The sequence below is a fragment of the Trachinotus anak genome, unplaced genomic scaffold, assembly GCF_046630095.1.
Source record: "Trachinotus anak isolate AG129_WGS33_773 ecotype Australia unplaced genomic scaffold, CSIRO_AGI_Tana_v1 ptg000011l, whole genome shotgun sequence".
In the NCBI taxonomy this organism is placed as follows: Eukaryota; Metazoa; Chordata; class Actinopteri; order Carangiformes; family Carangidae; genus Trachinotus; species Trachinotus anak.
In genome coordinates this window covers 18,007,987-18,029,030 of record NW_027273862.1, presented here as the reverse complement: position 1 = coordinate 18,029,030, position 21,044 = coordinate 18,007,987, and the positions used below count along the sequence as shown (strand labels likewise).

At 40.6% G+C, this 21,044-nt stretch overlaps 2 protein-coding genes across 4 annotated transcripts in view; one reads left to right on the top strand and one right to left on the bottom strand.

The window, feature by feature from the left end:
- The window catches only part of dagla (diacylglycerol lipase, alpha), a 33,502-nt gene extending 12,540 nt beyond the window's left edge, over nucleotides 1-20,962 (top strand). Inside the window, exons 2-21 of one of the 2 annotated variants that reach the window (XM_071488611.1) lie at nucleotides 2,665-2,766; nucleotides 2,954-3,165; nucleotides 3,359-3,460; nucleotides 3,561-3,699; nucleotides 3,847-3,934; nucleotides 4,628-4,762; nucleotides 4,864-4,941; nucleotides 5,541-5,665; nucleotides 6,068-6,218; nucleotides 7,438-7,521; nucleotides 8,423-8,500; nucleotides 8,772-8,852; nucleotides 9,092-9,234; nucleotides 10,218-10,286; nucleotides 10,379-10,451; nucleotides 10,913-11,121; nucleotides 11,977-12,103; nucleotides 16,445-16,614; nucleotides 16,859-16,876; nucleotides 17,357-20,962. In XM_071488611.1, the coding sequence (XP_071344712.1) occupies nucleotides 2,672-2,766; nucleotides 2,954-3,165; nucleotides 3,359-3,460; nucleotides 3,561-3,699; nucleotides 3,847-3,934; nucleotides 4,628-4,762; nucleotides 4,864-4,941; nucleotides 5,541-5,665; nucleotides 6,068-6,218; nucleotides 7,438-7,521; nucleotides 8,423-8,500; nucleotides 8,772-8,852; nucleotides 9,092-9,234; nucleotides 10,218-10,286; nucleotides 10,379-10,451; nucleotides 10,913-11,121; nucleotides 11,977-12,103; nucleotides 16,445-16,614; nucleotides 16,859-16,876; nucleotides 17,357-18,461 (3,282 nt within the window). In that variant the 5' untranslated portion in view covers nucleotides 2,665-2,671 and the 3' untranslated portion in view covers nucleotides 18,462-20,962. The remainder of the gene's footprint in view (nucleotides 1-2,664; nucleotides 2,767-2,953; nucleotides 3,166-3,358; nucleotides 3,461-3,560; nucleotides 3,700-3,846; nucleotides 3,935-4,627; nucleotides 4,763-4,863; nucleotides 4,942-5,540; nucleotides 5,666-6,067; nucleotides 6,219-7,437; nucleotides 7,522-8,422; nucleotides 8,501-8,771; nucleotides 8,853-9,091; nucleotides 9,235-10,217; nucleotides 10,287-10,378; nucleotides 10,452-10,912; nucleotides 11,122-11,976; nucleotides 12,104-16,444; nucleotides 16,615-16,858; nucleotides 16,877-17,356) is intronic. The other variant, XM_071488612.1, reaches the window with a different exon arrangement.
- saa (serum amyloid A) overlaps nucleotides 1-21,044 on the bottom strand; it is a 323,028-nt gene that overhangs the window by 134,693 nt on the left and 167,291 nt on the right. The window lies entirely within an intron of this gene.

Sequence of the window (21,044 nt, the reverse complement as noted above, 5' to 3'; positions counted from 1 at the left end):
CCCACTGTGTGTTAGGATTTTAAATATTTACAGACTACTAAAGAGTTTTCAGCCAGATTTATCCCTGATTCACCCACCCACCCACCCCCCCCCCCCCCCCCCACCCACCCCCCCCCCCCCCCCCCCCAACGTCGGAGGAGGAATTCGTTCTGGGACCTTTGTTGGTATCGGTGTTGGGCCCAGATTATGTGATAATGTCAGGGGTTTGTAGATCTAGTCTTAAACCTCCCAAACTGCTTGCATACTCATTGGGGCCACCCTCATGATATCAAATATTTGATATGTAGCAGTCTGGTATTTAGGAGTTAAAATCTGGATGATGATCCAGAGGACGATTATCATTGTGTCAGTACTATCAACAGCGCCAGTGATTTAATTTCATTATACCAACACAACACAAGAGTAGGAAATATCACTTTTCAACTAGCTAACTAAATGCTAGCTTTACAAGCTAATGTTAATCCTGTAGCACTTGACAGTGTTGCCAAGCAACACTATCTTAAACACTGTCCAGCCTTTGAAGCTGACATTCGCAAGCATCCTACTGTTGACAGACTTTAAAACTGACAATTGAAATCGTCACCTCCAGTTATTGCTGTAGAATAGACAACAAGTGTTGATTGTCTCCCCAAACATTTTCTCATCCAGATTTGTTGTTACAGCAAGTTGTTGCACCACAGTTTTCCATTTTGTGTGCTTCCCCATGAGATCATATGAGGTGGTGCACTGTTCCCTGATTGCTCCCTCTGGCACGGTAATGTTAATAATATCCTGTAGAGTGTGTTGTGCCATTATGTTCAGGTTGTGTAGTGTGTGCACTTTTACTTTGCCAATGCCAAGCTTCTTGATTGTGAATATTGACTTTAGTTACAAGTTAAAAGTCCAATGAACTTGGGGGGCATGGGAATCTATTCAAACAACAAGGTCTCTTTGTGTAGTGTGTTTGTAAAAAGCTTCTTCTCCACCAAATCTGCACAGAGGAAATGCCAGTGTTTTTCTGTAATACTTTACACATCCCTACTGAGAGCTGGAGTAGGTGGTAGCACAAATGCCTCAATTAAGTTGTTTTTTTTTTTTGCCTGATTTCTTCCTTCAGAGGTAATTAGGTGCATTCTTGTTCAAGTATAAAACAGTATATTCTCTGCACATGAATTATTTGTTTATATTTTCAGGTTATTTGTCATGTTTAGGTTTAGATTTAGGTTTATTAGTCTAAGAAATCTTAGACTCCGCCTCAGTTAATGATTATGTGCTGAGCTAGTACACTGAATATATGTAATACATGTTGTTAGGATGTGTAAAGGGGAAGCTCCTTGTGGTCCGTGCAGAGTTAGATCTTTTCAGTCAACTTGGCAGTTAGCCTACCTGTTTATGATTAGAAGTGCAGATGCATTTTCTTTGTTATCTCTGTTCAAAGCAAGTCCTTTGAGAGACTGCCTTTCATCTGTGTCATCATTGTTAGGGCCTCAAGTAACCCAAGAAAGTGTTAGTACACACTTCTTTATTGTTTGTAATAAAAAGGATGCACTTCACAGGAGATTGTGAAGCACAAAGACCACAAGTGTTATTTTCTCAGCACATCATTTTTCTGCAGACAGATAGCTTTTTTTTTTTGCAGTCGTTTAGTTGGATTTTTATTGGCATTATCTGGATTTACAATTAAACCCATTGTGGACATGTACGTCATTGCAGTGTCGATCATTGATTTCTTTCTACAATCCCACATTTACATTTAACCAGGGAATAAAACAACTATCTCTCATTCTCATTTATGTAGACACGACGCAGAGCAAGACTTTAAAAACTGTGATGACTGTGGTATTTAAGGGTGAAACAAGGAGGATGCTGCCAGTTTCTAAATAACTAAAGGAAAGTGAAAAAAAATGTTCTGAAACAGGAAAGTGCTGGACAGTGACCAATAAGGAATTTTGTTGTATTGTATCTGTTGCCGAGCTCGTCACAGCTTTCAGCAAATATGCAGGAGCAGTGCACCATAAAGGCTGTATCAGCCTGTATCAGAACCATAAGGCCTGCATCAGCCTCTCTGTGGCTCCTTCTCCCCCCATTTCTTTAGTACCATTCCTTTTACAGTGCATTTCAGTTTAGCCCAGAGGCAACTTCAGTAAACATTCAATGCTTTTTCAACAGAGAGAATGGACAGAGTGATGTAAAAAAAATAAATAAATAAATAAAGCTCCATCACATGACCATAACCAGCATGGTACCATCATATATCAAAGCAGGTTCTCTTTTCTTTTCTTCATTAAGTGGTCCATTTTCTCTGCATCCCTTCACCCACTTAGTCTCTCCCATTATCTTTCACTCCTCTCCTCTGTGCAAGTCTATTTCTGTTACAATCCCTACAGCCTTCTCTCTCTCTCTCAGTTTTAGCATATAGAGAGTTTAAGAAACAGAAACCAAGTCACTGCCCTGTCATGCTGATGATGCCAGTATAATGTACTGTGAGTTTGTATATTGTTGGTTTGTCCTTTCTACTCTGTCTTTTGCTGTTTGAAGCATATAATATGATGCACAGTATGTGGGACATTAGGTTAAATCCTTGTGAAATACCTGTGGAGAAGTGAGGCATAAACAGCTTGGAGACTTAGGGGCAAGATTGCAAAGGATGTCATTTGTTCCTCTCTGCCTTTGGTTTTTCCACAGGGCAGTGATGCCTGGCATGGTGATGTTTCGGCGGCGCTGGTCAGTTGGCAGTGATGACCTGGTGCTGCCCGCCCTCTTCCTTTTTTTATTACACTGCATCTGGTGAGTCAGTGCTTCTTTCACTATATTGATTTTTTTTTTTACAGATATATAAAATTCATTTTAGAGTCATCAGTGTATCTCTGTACGGGGTTAAAATGACGTCCAGAAGTCTGAGACCACTTTTGGACCCCTCTATTTATGTCTTCATGTTCATTATTACTTCCTCACCCTGGTGTTTCATACTTAGGTTGGTGGTTCTGTCCGTGGTTCTGTTCGGCCTCCCTTATGGCTCAGACCAGTCTTGTTCTGTAACGCTGGTGGACCATGGCAGAGGGTACCTGGGCATCCTGGTCAGCTGCCTTATCTGTGAGAGCGCCATCATGTGGTTGAGCATGAGGGGCAGCATTTTGTACACACAGCCCAGGGAAGCTGTGCAGTACGTCCTCTATATACGGCTAGGTAAGACAAGCAGGTGCACACATTTTTAATTTTTATTTTTAACAGGCTCTGTTACACAGGATTGCCTCATGTTTCTCGTTAGGATTGAAGGAGGTGGTTGTGAGGATTAGTTTTGAAGTTAATATTTGAAGATAGTTTGTTTTGTTTGGGCAGATATTGATTATTAATCTCCTCTCCCTCTTTCTCTCTCAAGCTATTTTGTTGGTCGAGCTTGTATATGCCGTGGTGGGAATAGCCTGGCTTGTCCAGTATTACCAGCCATGCTCTGATGTCACAGCCAAAAACCTGGCTTTGGGTGAGTGGAAGATGGTATGAAGGGGGATGGAAATAGACCTTTTGAATTAAAAGGTATTTGTTATTGTTGAATGCGAGTAATGTTTTAATATTCTCTTCAGGAATCGTTGCATGCAACTGGCTTGTAATATTCAGCGTTTGCATTACCCTCATGTGCACCTTTGATCCTACTGGTCGGACCTTTGTCAAACTGAAAGCCACTCGTCGCCGTCAGCGCAACCTCACAACATACACACTCAGGTACTAACAGCCCCTTAGATTTTCCATTTCTCTCTCTTATTTTGTCTTCGCACAAAACTCAACTAAAACACAGCATCCAGGCATGCACACAAATTTGTCACACAGGTTCAGTCTTCACAGCATTTGTTGCCTTTTTCTTTCCATTAGACACAGGCTAGAGGAAGGCCAAGCCAGCAGCTGGAGCAGGAGACTAAAGTTCTTCATGTGCTGCACCAGAGCCCAAGATACACAATCAGTGAGTCACAACACACACTTACTCATTTCCTCACTGTGGTTGAAGGAAAACAGATTGAAGCCAGAAATATGCTATTAAGCCCTGTCAGGGTTAATCAAGATGGACATGGAGGAGCTTATTCTTATCTACTTACCACTAACAGTACATATTCCAAATACAATATGACTGTAAAATGATTTCATTTCAGGTTAAATCAATTACAAGCCGTCCACAAAAATTTTAAATGTGGCTGCAGTCATGCAAAGTCTTGTAATTTCCATTCGCTAGACTAGACTGCAGAATGGAAGTCATGAAAGTAAAAAAATGAGCTTTCATGCAACAATCCAGTGTATTTTCTAAATAAATTTTAACTTAAATTTATTTTGTCCTGAGTGAGTCTGTGCAACTCCATGGAGTGTATGCATAGAGGCATAGTGTTTTGTAAGTACAGAAATCCACAATTAAAATCTGTTTGGCAAAGGAGAATGCTTTTGGATTTTCAAAGCCAAAGTTGCCTTACCTTTGGACTAAAGCTATGTTACCTCATTTATAAGCCTACAAAATGCAATTGGAGCGGGGAGAAATATACACTTTTACATTATTAATTTGAACAGAGCACAACAAACAGTGTTTGGCAAACCTCCTGTAATTTAGTCCTTATTTTAATACTCTGCTTTTCCAACACATCCTGATACCGGCTGCTCTCCTGTCCAGGATGCGTATTCAGAAGTGGCCAGCCTTTTTGCAGAGTTCTTCAGAGACCTGGACATTGTGCCTAGTGATATTATTGCTGGCCTGGTACTTCTCCGCCAGAGACAGAGATCTAAGAGATCTGCTATCCTGGACCAGGTATTACTGTCTATAAAATACATTAATGTCAGTATCTTTGTACGTGTGTATGCATGTGCTGTAACAAAAATAACCTTTTTATTCTGTTTTCTCTTCCGAAGGCCAACAATGACATTTTAGCCTTCTTATCTGGAATGCCTGTGACTCGTAATACTAGATATTTGGACCTTAAGAACTCGGTGAGTTTCTTCTGAGTGATAAACTGACTGAGCAAAAGTTGATTTGTGTTTTATATCACATGTTAAGCCACAGTGGACTCCTGTGAAAGTTAAAAGGATTTGAATTCAGGTAAAAAATTTAATTCAGGATCACAAAGATACAATGTGCATTTTTAGTCATTCTTAAAGGCTCATCTGGCTTAATGTAGTCTTGAAAGGATTTTATTCAGTCAGGTAAATCATTCCAAACAAAGGCCATCATTGTTTATATCCAGGAATTTCGTAAATTACAACAGGGAAAAAGGGAAATCAAGTAAGGGGGAAGTAGAGTGGAGTAGACCAAGGGGCCACATGTCCCCTTAGCTATTTGCTCTATACAAAGCAGTTTTGTATATATTTCACACATTAGATACAAAATAATGCTAGTGTTTCAGATCTAACAATTAGTCTAAGAAATCTTTATATAAGAGCTGTTCTGCTGTGGTGTACAGTTTATTTCTTTGCTATTGGTGTGTGTGCACACACTTTTATGTATTTAGCTGAAATAATATTTGTTACTCTTGTTCCTCATTTTCTAATTTGCTCTGATCTGTCTGCCTGCCTGCCTTTTCCTCTCCCAGGTTGAGATGAACATGTACAAGGATGTGTGTTATTACATGCTCTTTGCCCTGGCTGCATATGGTTGGCCCATGTACCTGATGAGGAAGCCTGCCTGCGGGCTGTGCCGCCTCGCCAGCTCCTGCCCGTAAGCACTGAAACACACACCCGCACAGATTTGATCTATTTGTCTTATGTGTCTCATGAGCCTCTCCAGTGCAGATCGAATTTCACATACATCAACACTTGCCAAGTGGTAATCCATGGAGACAATGCCACTCTAGTTAGACCCTCTCACTGACACATGCAGTGTTGAATTAATCACATTCTTCTATCCATGTTGCCTCCACTGGGATACTAGATTAGACCTCCATAAATTTACCTGTTTAACTGTATGTCTCTCTAACACTCTGTGAAGCTTTAAAGTTGTCCTTCACTCGTAAGTCATTTTGGGTAAAAACGTCTGCCAAATGAGTAAATGTGATGTGTGTGTTCCACCTGCTGTTTATCTTTTTTTCTTTCTGTCTTTTTTTCCCCTGTCTCACCGCAGATGTACATCAGTGTCTGGCTCTCGGTTGTCTCAGTCTGTGACAGTGGAGGAGGACAATTGTTGTGGCTGTAATGTCCTGGCTATACGCAGACACTTCCTGGATCGGGACCTCAAGCAGGTTCACATTGTCTACACTTCCTGCCACGATGCTGTGAGTAATCCGCCAACCAGCTAATGAGGAGTCAGAGAAATTTGGGCTTTACTTCCTGAATAAAACAAAGGATATGTGTTGTAGGGCAGTTTAACAGTGTCAGGTGTTGGTTCATTTGTTTATCCTCTCTTTTTTGTTACTGCATCACTTTTTACATAATACACTATTGAGGTGAATTATGGCTTGCCTAGAGCCCTGGATACAATGTTATGCTTTCAAACCAGACAGTACTCTTGTCAGACGACATCATTTAGCACAGAGCTGGTGCAGTGCAGCACACCCACAACCTGGGAGCTAGTCTGTTCATTTAGTGGCTTTATTTTGTAGTTTTGACCATTATTTGTATCTGTTTTGATAACACTTCACTCAGCAGTTTATGGAGAGTTGAGAGTCCACATCCTCGGCAGTAAGTCAAGCGTGTTCTCAGTAGGTGTTGGACTCCACCAAAGCTGTGCTGTGTCATAGACCCTGTTTGTGATCATCATGGACAGACTCATAAGGTGCAGCCCAGGAGGAAAGAGTGTCCACTTTGGGGACCTCAGCATTGCATTTCTGCTTTCAGAAGCAGTAATGCAGCAAGAAGCAGTCCTGCTGGCTTTTGGACCATTTTGGACCACCACTATGGGAGACCCCTCCCATGTGGAGATGGGGGGGGGGGGCAAACATTTTTGTGTCTGTGCAATGACTGTATTCGCTTTTTATGAGGAAGGTAATGTTAGGGATGAGTTTTCAACCTGTGTAATTAGTATGCGGTTGCGCTGTACACTTCTGTTATTCATTTGTGTCTAATAAAGTTGCTGCATCCCCAGGTCCTGGAAATTGAGCTGATGTGTAAAAATGACTGACTGAACTGATTGGCATGCCGGTCACAGCTACAAAAATAAGTCTTCATTTTAATAATTCTATTTTATGTGGAGTTTCCATAGCATTCACACTAGTCCTTAGCCACACATTGTTGATGATTTGTAAAGCAGAGCACTTCTTAGTGAGGTTAGCCAACACTGAGTTTCCATCTATAAATTTCCCTCATGAAGTGACTTATATGACTGTATACTGTGCCAAGCTGAGAAAGGTGTGATGACCAAGACTCTAAAAGTGATCAGTTTGCTGGGCTGCACATGAAACTGTGAAGTATTTCTCCACTCCTCATTTTCCCCACTCTCATGTTCTCCTCACTTTATAACCAACTTCAACTGTCTGCTCTGCATCTCCCACACAGGTTTACGAGACTCCATTTTTTGTGGCAGTGGATCATGCGAAAAAGAGGGTTGTCATCAGTATCAGGGGGACCCTATCGCCAAAGGTGAATTTCAGCTTCCTTGTCTTGTTTTTATGGTTTGCTGCTCCCTTCAGTATCTCACAACACCAGCACCCGAAGAGCATATTAAGTTCTCATAGTTTAATGCAGTGTTCTCAAACTCCTACACCCCTCATGCACAGAGCGTGACTGTCCACTTTCAAAAATAAATGTCCTATCCATTTTTTTACATAAGCATTTGGAAAATTTTTCTAGTGTTGTTAAACGTGAATTGAACCAACAGCTAAGAGATTAATCATAGCCTTAAAACAAAGGCAAAGCATCTTTTGAGAGGAAAATAAGTACTCATCTCATTAATCTGTGATGCTTTGCTCCCATCTCTTCAATACATACAGTTTTACAAATGTGTGCAGTGCAAAGATTAAAGAAGCATTTGCAGGTGACTATATACATCTAATGTAAGTGTTGAGCTCTCATTACAGTCAGCGCAAACTTCAAACCATTGACATGCATAATTAAGATAAACACCATTTCAAAGGCTGGTGTTCTTCACCCACTAGATGCAATTGTAGCTGTATGTGGAGTCAACAAACTTGGTTTAAAAAAAAAAGCATTGTGTTTCAACACGACTTTCAGGTGTCCAGTGTGATCGCTGCCTTAAGTAGCACAGGGCTTCATTCATTTGGGAGTGGTAACCATGATTTCTTAAATGAAAGGTTAAAGTGACACTGATGTATGGAGTCTATATGAACATATACTATTATTTCATAGTCTTATAGCTCTTGGTATATTCAAGTACAGTTAATACAATGTAACAAATAATCAAATTTGCAATAGAGATCATTAATGGTATTTTTAATTCCTGTGCCTGTCTGATCAGTGCACTTACTGTTCTTTTCACATTCTCCGTCTAATTTTTTTTTTTTTTGTGTGTTGTGTATTTCAGGATGCCTTGACTGATCTGACGGGGGATTCTGAACGTTTGCCTGTAGAGGAGCAGCATGGTACCTGGCTTGGCCACAAGGTGAGAGATTACTATTTCAAACCACAACACATATACAACACATATACTCTGTTGTAAAGTCTCCTCTGATAAGTTCTAGTTTCTCGTAGTTCAGTTTTAACAAGTAACAGTGTATAAGACTCTAATGGTCATTTCAGTTGTTATTAATAGAATAAAAACTACAGATATTTTAATAAGAGATGACGCAGAGTTCCTGTCCATATTTCTTCCTCTCTCACTGTGCTCCTCTCTCTGTCCCAATGAATCCCTGTCTCTTTCTTTCCACTCTCAGGGGATGGTTTACTCAGCAGAATACATTAAGAAGAAACTGGAGCAGGAAATGATCTTGTCACAAGCCTTTGGAAGAGACTTGGTACATGACTCAGTATACTGCATACAGAATGACGGGCCCAATAATGAACATTGTCTATAAGTTGTACTGTGAATTTGTGTAAACACCACTGTAGTTCTTTATTTATACACTAATCCTAGCCGCACCAAATGCAAATAATTCCTTTACAAACAGCAGTAGGGGCATTTGGTTGAAATGATAATTTCACTGCATTGACAGTGTGCTGTTGTGATTGTAATGACTCTGCCTGTCCCACACAGAGCAAGGGCACCATGCACTATGGGCTGGTGATAGTCGGGCATTCTCTTGGTGCGGGCACTGCTGCTATCCTCTCCTTCCTGCTGAGACCTCAGTACCCCACACTTCACTGCTACTCTTACTCTCCACCTGGTGGCCTTCTAAGGTGAGTAAGTCTGTGTGTGTCACATACAAAATGCAAAGGACTATAAAAGAGAAGATCGGTCTTTCTGTTTGAGTGCATTGTGCAGGAAGTTATTAAAAGCCCACTTTCCACTTTGATGCATAAATCTCATGTGGTGTTTATGAAACCTACACGTTTGACCCAATTTTGATCGTTTCATACCAGACTGCTATCACAGTTTATACCCAGGTCACCACTGTCTCTGCTGTAGCCGTAGCCAGACCTAATGTAAATATTTTTGCTCAGTAGATCTGTGAATTTTCAGTTCATCAGAAATGGTCCTTTCTGTGTTTACACCAGAGATTAAACATGACACTGGGAATGATAGTGTGTCTGTTTTTTTTTTTCCCTTTATTTGATAATCTTATTAAAAACCTAGAGGCTAGAGGTCACCACCAAAATACCACAAGCATGTACTGTGGTTAACAGAATAGCTTATGGTCCAGTGGTTCACAGTTCACTAGTATTAGACTGTTCACACTGGAACAATATCTAACACTCTGCCATGCAGCTGGCTGCAGTGTTAACTGTGTTCACTATGCAAATTGTGCTGAAAGAGGCTGTACCAAGAGATTACGAAATGCTGCAGTGCACTTTTGGCATTTTATGGACAAAGTTATTTCTCAGACTTGGAGGATACACAGGTGACAAAATAAAGAAAAAAAGATGAGCAAACAACAAAGAACAAATACATATACTGTAGGCAAGTTTATCCCAAAGGTGTTTATTCCTTGATAACAGGAAGCACTAATCTACTAAAAATACACCCTCCTGTGAGCACACACTAGTTACAATGGATGAACATGGTATACCATGATGATGAGGTGTACTCTGGCATCAAAACTTTAAGCTGATCAGTATTAATGCTATACTTGTGTATAGTTGCAATCTCAATTCATCAAACCAGGCAACCTTTTGCACAAGTCATACTCACATGATTTAACTCTTTTTTTCTGTTTACCCAGTGAGGATGCCATGGAGTACTCCAAAGAGTTTGTAACATCTGTGGTGTTAGGAAAAGACCTGGTACCAAGGTATCTCTTCTGCTATATTCAGTATTCTGTGAGTAACTTGACTTTGCTGCAGTATTACCACAGTAAACACATCAACCTCTTGTCTCTCATAGGCTTGGCCTTTCTCAACTGGAGGGTTTCCGGCGCCACCTTCTGGAAGTCCTACAGAAAAGTAACAAGCCAAAGGTGACCTAATCTCGTAGTATTGTAGAAGATGAGAGTCAGTGACCCGTATGCCATTTGTACCACAAAAGCATAAAAAAGAAGGATTGTGTTGCCAAGAACAAGCTGTGTTCTCTTACAAAAATATGGGGGAATGCCTCATGGACCATCATCAAAAATACTCCTACTGTGCAAATACTAATAAATGATTAATAATTTACTTTTAGTTTGCATTCCCACCTATCAAAATCAACAAAATAAATCCAGCAGCATCAGACTTCTGCTGGATTTTCCAAGCTTTGCAGTGGTTGATTTAAAATACACAGCAGGCTTCTCCACAACCTTTCACTGCAGTCATGTGTGCTGTAATTGAAGCATCATTTAGATAACCCCTGGCTGTTGCAGAAAAACATACAATATACAGAAGATAAATTTAGATGTGTTGTGTTGTGTTATGTTATGTAATACATTTTTCTTTGCAACAGTGGAGGATCATTGCGGGAGGCACCAAATGTATCCCGAAATCAGAGCTTCCACTAGAAGATGAGGACCCTCAGTCTCAGCCAGCAGCACCGCCCAGCAGTCGCCTGTGGCTCCACCCCAGTGACCTCAGCATTGCCCTTTCAGCCTCCACCCCCCTCTACCCACCTGGCAGAATCATCCATGTGGTGCACAACCATCCTCCAGAGACATGGTGAGAAAATTGATTTGAAAGCAGTGGGTAGACTCCAGCAATTAAATCTCCAAATGTTGCTCTTCACTGTTACTGTTTTACTGCAGATTCCAGAAGTGAGATCAGTCATCAGCTGAGTGGTGTTGGCTCTTAAAGCTCGTCTTTATACAAAACATACATTTTTACCATACAACTCCAGTTCACAAATGGCCAAGTGGTTGTATAACTGATGCGTGGATACTGTTCTCTCAAAGTAAATCTTAGATTTGTTTCACACCTGTGACATAAAAGAACTGTGGGAAAAGGCATACACTGCATTTTTGCAATAGTGTGGGTTTAGAGTGTGTCATGCGGCACTCCCGTATTCTTCCGTTCACACTCTCTGCTGTGCTGTCTAATATCATTTTTATAATCCTCCTGTGTTTTGTACCTTCACATTTTCATGTCTGCTTGTTTTGTAGTTTGCACAGTGTGGGAATATGCTCACCAAGCTATTTATTAGGAGCAACTGTACACCTGCCTTATCATGCAATTATCCAATCAGCCATCATGTGGCAGAAGTGCCGCATCATGCAGATACTTGTTCTTCGCCCTCTTCTCTTCTCTTCAGTCATTGTAGTCATTCTATAGTTTGCCTTATGCAGCTGGTGAGCTTTTCCCCACCATACGAGCGTGTTCTGGTTTCTAAAATAACATCATAATTCTGACACAAAATATCCCACTCAGTGATGTGATGGCTTGGATTATGTTTCTCCCACCTGCACTGTATGTCAGTGAAGGGTACTGAGGTAGGCTTTAAGTCAACATGTGTGTTCACTTTGTCTTTCATCATGATTGACAGACTTTCTCTTTCTCTCTCTCTTTACCTCTCTGTAGCTGTGGCCAAGAAGAGCCAACCTACTCAGCTCTGTGGGGGGACAACAAGGCCTTTGATGAGGTCATCATATCACCCGCCATGCTTAATGAGCACATGCCCCACATGGTGATGGAGGGCCTAAACAAGGTCTGTTTTTTTATCTGTGTGCATGCAGATGGTTACTGGTTGAAATGATGGTGAAGTGGCTTTTTAATCTTGTTCCTAATTTCCAACACTGGGCGATTGGATTGATGGATGATGAGTATGTGAGTGTTTGAATTGTCTGGAACTATATAAAAAAATTCTGATGCATTAACAAATATTTTCAGCAGTTGTTCATAAAGGGGGATACCACTGCTTAAAATTGATATTTTGTTTTGTGTGCCGAAGAATAAATTTAGACATATTTAATTAAAGCTACAGACCAGTGCCTGAATTTTGCTTATGTGTCACTTGTAATATAATATTTTTGGCCCATCTTTGTTAAATACCTCCTTTAACAAGTCGTCAACAGTGTTTCAGATTTTACAATGTAATTGCGGATGTGTTTCCCTATATGTTGTACCCTCTGATAAATACTGTTCCTACAGTAAATGACAATGGGCAGCTCCAGCTACAGTAGGCGGTTGATAGGTTTGACTAGAGTTGTGTGAACAATACCCATATTTGGGGTCAAAAATGGTCATAGACAGACTCCAAATTTATTTTTGATCCACTTTGTACAAATTTTAAAAACTTGACCCTAATGCTTTCAAAAACTTTCTCATAAAATTAAAATCACAGCATCCAGTGGTTATCTAGCCACATGCTCACATAAATGTTATATATTCATCTATATGTGTTTCTACAAACTGTTCCTGTTATTCGTAGCAATAGACACCCAGTAGTAATAAAAAAGAGACTGATCAAATCCATTAAAAGTAATTTATTTCATTGTACTGTTAAAAAAACACACATTTGCAAAGACACAGGAAAAAAGTCATGAAATTCAGTGGTATTCCCCTTAAATGCTCAGAATTCTTTTTTGGGTGTTTGGGAAGATTGATGCATGCATCCCATCATTAACCTGCAACTGAACACACCTTTTGTTTTCTCCATATTGCTCCAGTCTCAAAGCATGGGAACTGTCCACTCCTGGTTGGGTTTATGGTCTTCTCTGGCCTTTCTGAGTGTATTCTTCATGAACATTGAACATCTGTTCTGATAACATGGTATTAATATGTATGTTTGCATGTGACAGATCCACTTTGGGGATTGCACTTTCCTGTGGCTGCAGAGTTAAAGTTTGTTCCTCTCTGTGTGCAGTGTGTGTGTCTGCTGTGCCTAGTCTGTAGTATGATACCTCTGGTGTTTCTGCAGGTACTGGAACCATTTTGTCCCCTGTCTGAGCAGGAAAACTCGGAACCAGAGGAACTGGAAGTCAGTCAACCTACCTGCAGTACCAATGTGTTCATAACCACACAAACAGAATTAAACTCATGTCCTCTTCCCCCCGATTCCTCCTTTCCCACCCACAAAAATGTGTCTTGCACTGCCTCCCTCACAGAGACTGAGGCTGTCTCTGACTCTGTGACTGCCACCGCATTTCCCTCTTTTTTAAATGCAGAGTCTGTTGTTCTTCTTCCTCCTCCTCCTCCTCCTCCTCCTCCTCCTTCAGACTGTACTTCTGCCCTATAGTCCTGCTTGGTGTCTGTTCCCCCACTTATTAACAGTCCTTGTGACCTCCACTTGGGAGCACTTTCAGTTGAAGATGATTCATGCATTCCACCACAAACCCGATCAGACCCGCCCAACTCTCACCCTTGTGTGGATGTAATTGTTACTTCTCTGTCTGAAAAAGATGAGGTCTGTAGTTTACAAGTGCCAGACAGTCCCTCTAATTCTCCTGGATAGACTTAATCACACTCAGTATTTGACTTGGCTTTCATTAGCCACTGTGTATACCACAATTATAAATCCAAATAGGCATGTCTTCAGTTATAATTCATCTTGACACACTAAGAAGCAGTTGCTGTTAATACTATTTAAACTGTGACTAAGTGGAGAGACTAAGATGAAGTGATGTCATACCCATGAAGTTCAACAGGAGGGACATTTTGCCTGATGTAAAATTCAGGCTTTGGTGTCAGTCCTTGGAGAAAGGCCTTAAATAACTAATACTAACAGTTACAAAGTCAGCATAGACAAGGTGGAGAGAGCCTGCCATTTCCTCCACGAAAAGAATCCACAGAAGCCTGCTTAGCAGCTTCACTGGTATAGCACTTGAGAAAACTGAGTAAACGTTCTCCCTTGCTATTAAGCCATCTTCTAGCACTATTGCTCTTTCCACTGACACATAAGCCGGTGGCTGGATGCAACAAGTCCAGGCAAGTTCACTGGAAGCCTTGAAAAGGCGTTCAAGAAAAAGTAGAGAGATTGAAATTTGAAAAAGAATTTGAACAGTTGACAAATCAAGATGAGGTGGTACATTTTATCACTAAATCTCTCCTGGAATGCATCTCAGGCTTACTGTGTACACAATAGTACAAACGTTTCTAATCTCTTTAAACCTTAAAATCAGAGGGTTTAAAAACAGCCTTTTACAACCCTGTATGATGAGTCCAAAGCCACCTGCACTCTTTTCTTTTATTAATTAGATTCTTCATTGAACTTTCCTTAATTCAGCTTTTCATTCTTTTCCTTTCCTCTCACAGCTACGGTACATTTGGTCAAGTGTTGTGGCATGAACTTGCTAACCCTGTTCCTCAAACTAACAAGTCGTCTTTGTATTCACAAAGTTTCCATGGTTACCTAATTTCTTTCACATTAACTGCTCTTTCTTCCTTTTTGGCCGGGTTTTTCAGTAGCTGCAGCTCTTCTCTCTAGACTTCTTTTCCCTTTTTGCTTTTTGAAAGCACATATTCAGCTTTTTCCTCAATCATAATCCCTTCAAGGAACTGTCAATTACTCATCAGCAGCAGATGGAGTAACAAGAGGGAACAAATGTGTAAATATGGGGTACTCTGTTCAGCTCCACCACTGTGCGGTAAAATTGCTGCTCACTGAATTTCTAATTTCCCCTTATTATGGACTTGGTACAGTGGAGATACCCTGAAACTGGAATTAGAATTTATATGTCCTCTACTGTGCATTGTAATATGCTTTCATAAATTACGTATGTTTTATGATAGCTATAGAGATTGCAGTAAATTGTTGCCTAATGCAAAACTCCACTGCATAGTGCAAAAGTATGAACTGCAAGTCTAAATTTCCCTCCATGGGTACAGAGTCTGTAGACTCCTGCTTCATTTCGTTCAGATGTTTTGTGATAATCTGTTGGTTGTTGTGCCTACAGCTGCAGGCGATATGTTTGGTGCTGTTAGTGCCAAATATTTGTTGTAGTTTATCAATTGCAGCAATCTTGTCCTCAAGTAACGTTGGTCACACTCTCCCATGTAACATTGTCATGTTTTCATTTGTGAGTAATAACCATCTGCGTTACCCAAACATACTAAACATGTTAATTTAATGTCATTTTAACTTACTTTGTTTACATTCATTTTAATTTAGTTTAGCTATTTTATTTTCCATTGTCACATGTATTATATGTTGTTTTATGTGTTTTCTTGACCTCTTATTGTTCCAGTTGTTGTTATACCACAATGTGCTTCCACCAACCCATTAAAGTTAACAAATATATGTAATTGTGTGTTGATGTGCTTTGCCATTGGTGTTTGTGTTCCTCACATTTTAACACATTACCACAACACAATTAAAAATTTGTGGGACAGGGTTTTCTTGAATGTTTTTTTAAGTTACATATACAGTTGTCTTATGGTTTGATATTCCTCATCACACTATAGGTCTTTTGTAGTTCTTGCTCAGGCATCATGACTCTATTGTGGGTGGTTAATGTCAGTTGGAGTAGGTGTAAGTTCACCTTTAGATTGCACTTATCTCAACTACAATGTGCTTTCTATCACTATATTGATAGATGTAATGACATCTGCAGTTAAATATAGATCTTACTAAGGATGATCCAAGTACGTAACTAGACATTCGTGATCTTGTTCATGTATTGTTCATTTATCTAAACCTGAACCTCCATCTTATATAGAAAAAACATTTTAACGTATTTCTGCCTCATATCGGTAAATTGAGATGCCTGTGATTCAGTTTTTTGCAAACAGATTAGAAAAAATATTGAACTTAAATAAGTTAGTGAGGTTATTTGTTTGTTTGTTTGTTCTGCAAAATAAGCAAGTAAGCAGAATGTTTTTGAATGTCTGTCGCTTTGGTGCAGCAGTAATAGAATTATAACTTAGAAAATTTGATTTGGGAGATTTGTTTTTTCCGGTGCAGAACCGGGCTTGTGTATCTCTGTATGCAATTACTATTCCAACCATGTGGATTTCCCAATCCTAACACACATCCTCACTGCTCTCTTGCTCTCATCATACCTTTTCCTATCAAGTCACATGTCTCTGTATACCTTTGTGTTTGTGACAGGTGCTAGAGAACTACAACAAAGGGAAAACAGCTTTGCTATCAGCAGCCAAGATCATGGTGAGCCCAACAGAAGTGGACTTGAACCCTGAGACCATGTTCATGGATACAACAACAGCAACTTCTCAGCAGCCGACGCCTACAACCCACCACCGCAGGAACAGTAGTGTTCGGTTAGTACATCAGGCACCACTGTGGGTGTATTTGAGCCTAAAAGAATATATAAAACAATGTGTTTGATCCTCTGTATATTCAGTTTCTGGAGCAAACCTCTTCCTAAACTGTAGGGGTAATCATGGGGACATGTCTAATTTTAATAATCTAGCCAATACTAAACAATACTACTGCTACTAACTGCTACTTTATTGTTTTCTCAAAATTATCATTTCTGTCTGTTCGTTTGGTTTAAAAAACAAGACAAAAACCATTGTCACGGTAAGCAAAGCATGCTAATACTAATTTTGCATAATGTGCTCCCTTCTCTCATGCACGCATGCACGCTGTCTGACCACAGAGCAGTTGCAACATATGGTAGTATTCAGTTCCCACCTCGCCCTCTCTGGTTTAGCCCTTGTCCAAAGTCAGTGTGAGCTCCTGGTAGTGATGGTTGAATTATGATGTTATCTCTCTGTGTTAGATGCTAATACAAGAGCATATATGCACTAGGTTACACTCCTGGGCTCCCAGTCTCTCCTTCTCTCTGTTCTTTCTTCCATCTGTTTAATGTTTCACTGGTGTTGATGTAGTCTGTAGGATCTAGATATGGTTTAAATACTAACACTTACCCATTTTTCCCTTCTTTAACCCTCTGTAAGTTGTTTTGACCCATTTTTCATGTCTGTCTTGTGTTTTGGACCCCCCTTCCCCTCTTTTCCCTGTCACTACTCTCCAAACCATTCTTCTCCTCTCCTCTAGTTCATGTGCCCAGTCTGAAATATCTCTGGATGGTTTCTCTGAGTGCCCTCCTCCCCCAGTGCCTGTAGTGTTGCGTGGAGCACGGGAGCGCCTGGCAGTGGAGCTAAGGGACCGCAAAGCACCACTGGCTGTCATGGAGAGTCTCTCAGACGCTGAATCCCTCTATAGCCTGGATTCTCGACGCTCTTCAGCAGCGCTAAGGGGTTCACCAATGCTTGGTAGCCTCCCGTTCCCTTTGGATGCCCCAATCCCAGAGGAGAACCCATCTCTCAGCTCTCGCACTGAATTACTTGCAGCTGACTGCCTCTGCCAGGCAACGCCAGAGCACCTGGGTGAGGTTGGGCCCTTCTTTACCCCACTGGAATCCAGATCCACCCCGGAGTACCCCATGCGGCTATCTCCTGCCACACCTCGCTACAGTGGTAACCATTCTCCAGCTCTGCTAAACCAGAACACCTTGGCTCAACCAATCAAGCCAGACCTTAATGCCAACCCAAAAATGCTTCCTGATGGGGATCATCAACAGATTCCTGGTGTCTACAGCCCAGGGAGCACTCCTAACGCTCCGCTCAGCCCTCAAATTGGGTCTAGACCTTTGGATACAGAAAAGGAAGATTGGGAACTGGAGACAGCAGAGAAACAATTAAGTACAGAGACCAGACCGGTAGCTTCCACTCCTCCACCCCAACTGTCCAATGGAAACCCCAGCCAGGCAGTCCTCGAGTTCGCCCAGTACTTAGACTCTCTATTCAAACTGGACGGCAGCTGCTCACCGCCTCTGGAGCTGTCTGATGGAGAATCAGAGTCAGGCCGGGGCTCCTTTGGCCAAGGTGAGTGTCTTGGAGATGGACAGCCGTTGGATGACAAACAACTTCTGGCCAGAGCAACACTAGAGCCTAATCTAGTCCCCAAGCCCCCACGCACTTTTGCTGGATCTGCTGATCCCTCTTCAGGCATCTCTTTGTCACCCTCCTTCCCTCTCTCATCGTCTGAGGAGCTCAACGACCTTTCACCTGCTGAGGTTGCCCCACCAGCCATACACTCCCTACGAACATCTACCCCTTGCCACTGCCCTGAAGAGAACACGCTATCATCTATGGTGTAGTGTTCTCCCAAGACTCTGATGTCCTTTGCCCTACATTGAGAGGTGCAGTCATCCAAATTTTAAAACATATCACAGTACATGCATGCAACGGAATGCAGTCGCTCATCAGAGATCCAATGACAGAACTTGACTGATCAACTCAAACTATTTCCATTCTTCAGGTGTCCCCTTTGAACGCTGTTTATAGCATTTTCTCACTATTGCAATGACTAAGAAAAAAAGATACCTCTCTCTGCATGCCAGGGGGCTGTGCTGCTTTTGGGTGAATATAAATAACTGTAGCTACACGATGCCATTCCAAAATAATGTTGTCTCACCCACGTAGGGACACGTCAGCATTACATCAATTCCCTGACTTAACAAAATCAAAGGGAGAATAGTTACTGAGCAGGGATTCAAAAACTAACACTGTAGAAGAGGTTAGCATAGGCACATCATCTGGGGTTGATGTACTGTACAACTTCCTGCACCCTCAGAAGCTCCAGAAATTTTGTCCAGCTTTTATTTTATTTTATTTTTTAAAATCAGGAATGTGAAGATGGACATGTTCGTCAATCAATAGAAGTGAGAAGACATTACGAAATGTTCCTCAGGTCTATAAAGAATTGACTTTGAGAAAGAGAGTATGTATGTTACATTGGTGAGAATTCGTGTGTCTTAAAAATTTAGTGATTGTGACAAAGTTATTACAGACGCCTATGGATGTTTTTGAGTCTTTTGTTTACTCTTTATAGTGCATGAAAATGTTTTTTTTTTTCTTTATTTTTGAAGAGAAATTGTCACTAAGCCACTTACATTGACATTTGAATACTATTGCACACATTATATTGCTCAATTTACCCCCACCCCACCCCTTTTGCCAAAAAACTTAATACATTGTATTGCCAAATGTATTTATGAGATGTAATTTTGTATATGTATATGGATATTGCTTTATTTAAACACAAGCTAAGTTCATTGTCTCCTCTCCATAGCCATACTGTTGGATCCCATCTCGACTGTTACACAGCAACACCACAGAAAAGATATCATCCTGACCTTAAAACACTGCCATGGCTTTCATTTTAAAAACACAACCTCTGCACCTTGGGTTTGAACCAATAATGAACTTGCTAATCGTCCTAATCTCATAACTACTGTACCTTTCTCTCTGGAGAGCTCCTAGCAATGTGCCCAGGTCAGGGTCTGCATGTTTTATGCATTTCAGAGTAGCATGGCTGGTATATAACAAGTTTTGTCATTAAGTCACAGAAAATAAGCTCTAAACATGTCCACACATGATCATACGTGTAAACTCAAAACGTTTGAGAGGCTTATTTAATGCCCAGGTCACCTGACAGGACCAAACTGTGTATCCTAAAAGTGTCCGAGGATATCAATTCTCTTGTTCTCAAGGTGCTCTCAGTCATCGTGGATGTCAAGGTGTTTGCTTCCCTTTAATCTGGTTCGTCTCAAACATGCTTGAGGTTGGACTGAATGAATAAATGGGCTCGAATATTATGTATGCCAATTCTAAATACTGTTTGTGGTATACAATCTTCCATATCACTCTGGGTGTAACAGGTGGCTCACAATTTGCATTATTTATTATTGTTAATGTTGATATCACTTTTATTGCTATATTTGATGGTGTTATTATCCTTATTGCGCTTGCAACAGATTGGTTTGATGTCAGTGGTTTTTATCTCAGTTTCTGGGACAGTACGGGGAATTTTTTTAGACTTTTCCCAAATGTAAGGAGTTATATATTTCAGCTTTTTTTCTGTCCGAGTGGAAAAGTATGTGACATTCTCCCATGGCATGGTGACAATATGCTCTTTTCACAAATCTTTCATAGTAGTGAGACGTGCTGTAGAGTGACAGCCTGTTCACAGTGACCTTTGGTGCAGCACCACCATCAAGCCTGGAGTCACCATAGTGATCTTCACCATCTCTGTTTGGAACAAGATTTGCTGTGGTTACTCACAACAAACATTTCCAGCCAGTTTACAGTCTGACACTCGTCAAATCATGCTGCCAGTCCCAGTAGTCTCTCACAAGATATGCTAAGGTTGGGCCAGCAGTTTCCTACGCTTACTAGCTTTGCTTGCAGGCGGTCATACACTAAACACTGCAGAAAGAAAGCACTATAAAACTTTCCATCATGATGTGTACAGCACCATCTTTTATGTGTAATTATTTATGCAGATGTCTAAAAAAAGATGAATTCCAATAGAGTCATGTAGAAAACAAATATATTATAAGGAGATAATGACTATATTAAAAGATACCAGTATTGACATATATTTAAAAAAAATATTTAATTTGAAAGTTATTTATTCAAACTATTGGCAGATTTACAAATTGGTCTATATTGAAAGAAGAATAATTCAACTATGTCTTGTCCATGTTTACCTGGTTTGCTTCCCCTTCCTTTCCTGCCCCACAATGAGAATGTATTTAATCCCTCCCCCTCACTGCCCTGCCTGTAATGGAATAAACAACAAAGTATGAAAATATAACTATGAATTTCTGTCATATCTTTTTCAGCATGAGGTACTGATAGACTGTATAATGTCTGTTAAAATGTCACAAATTATAGTA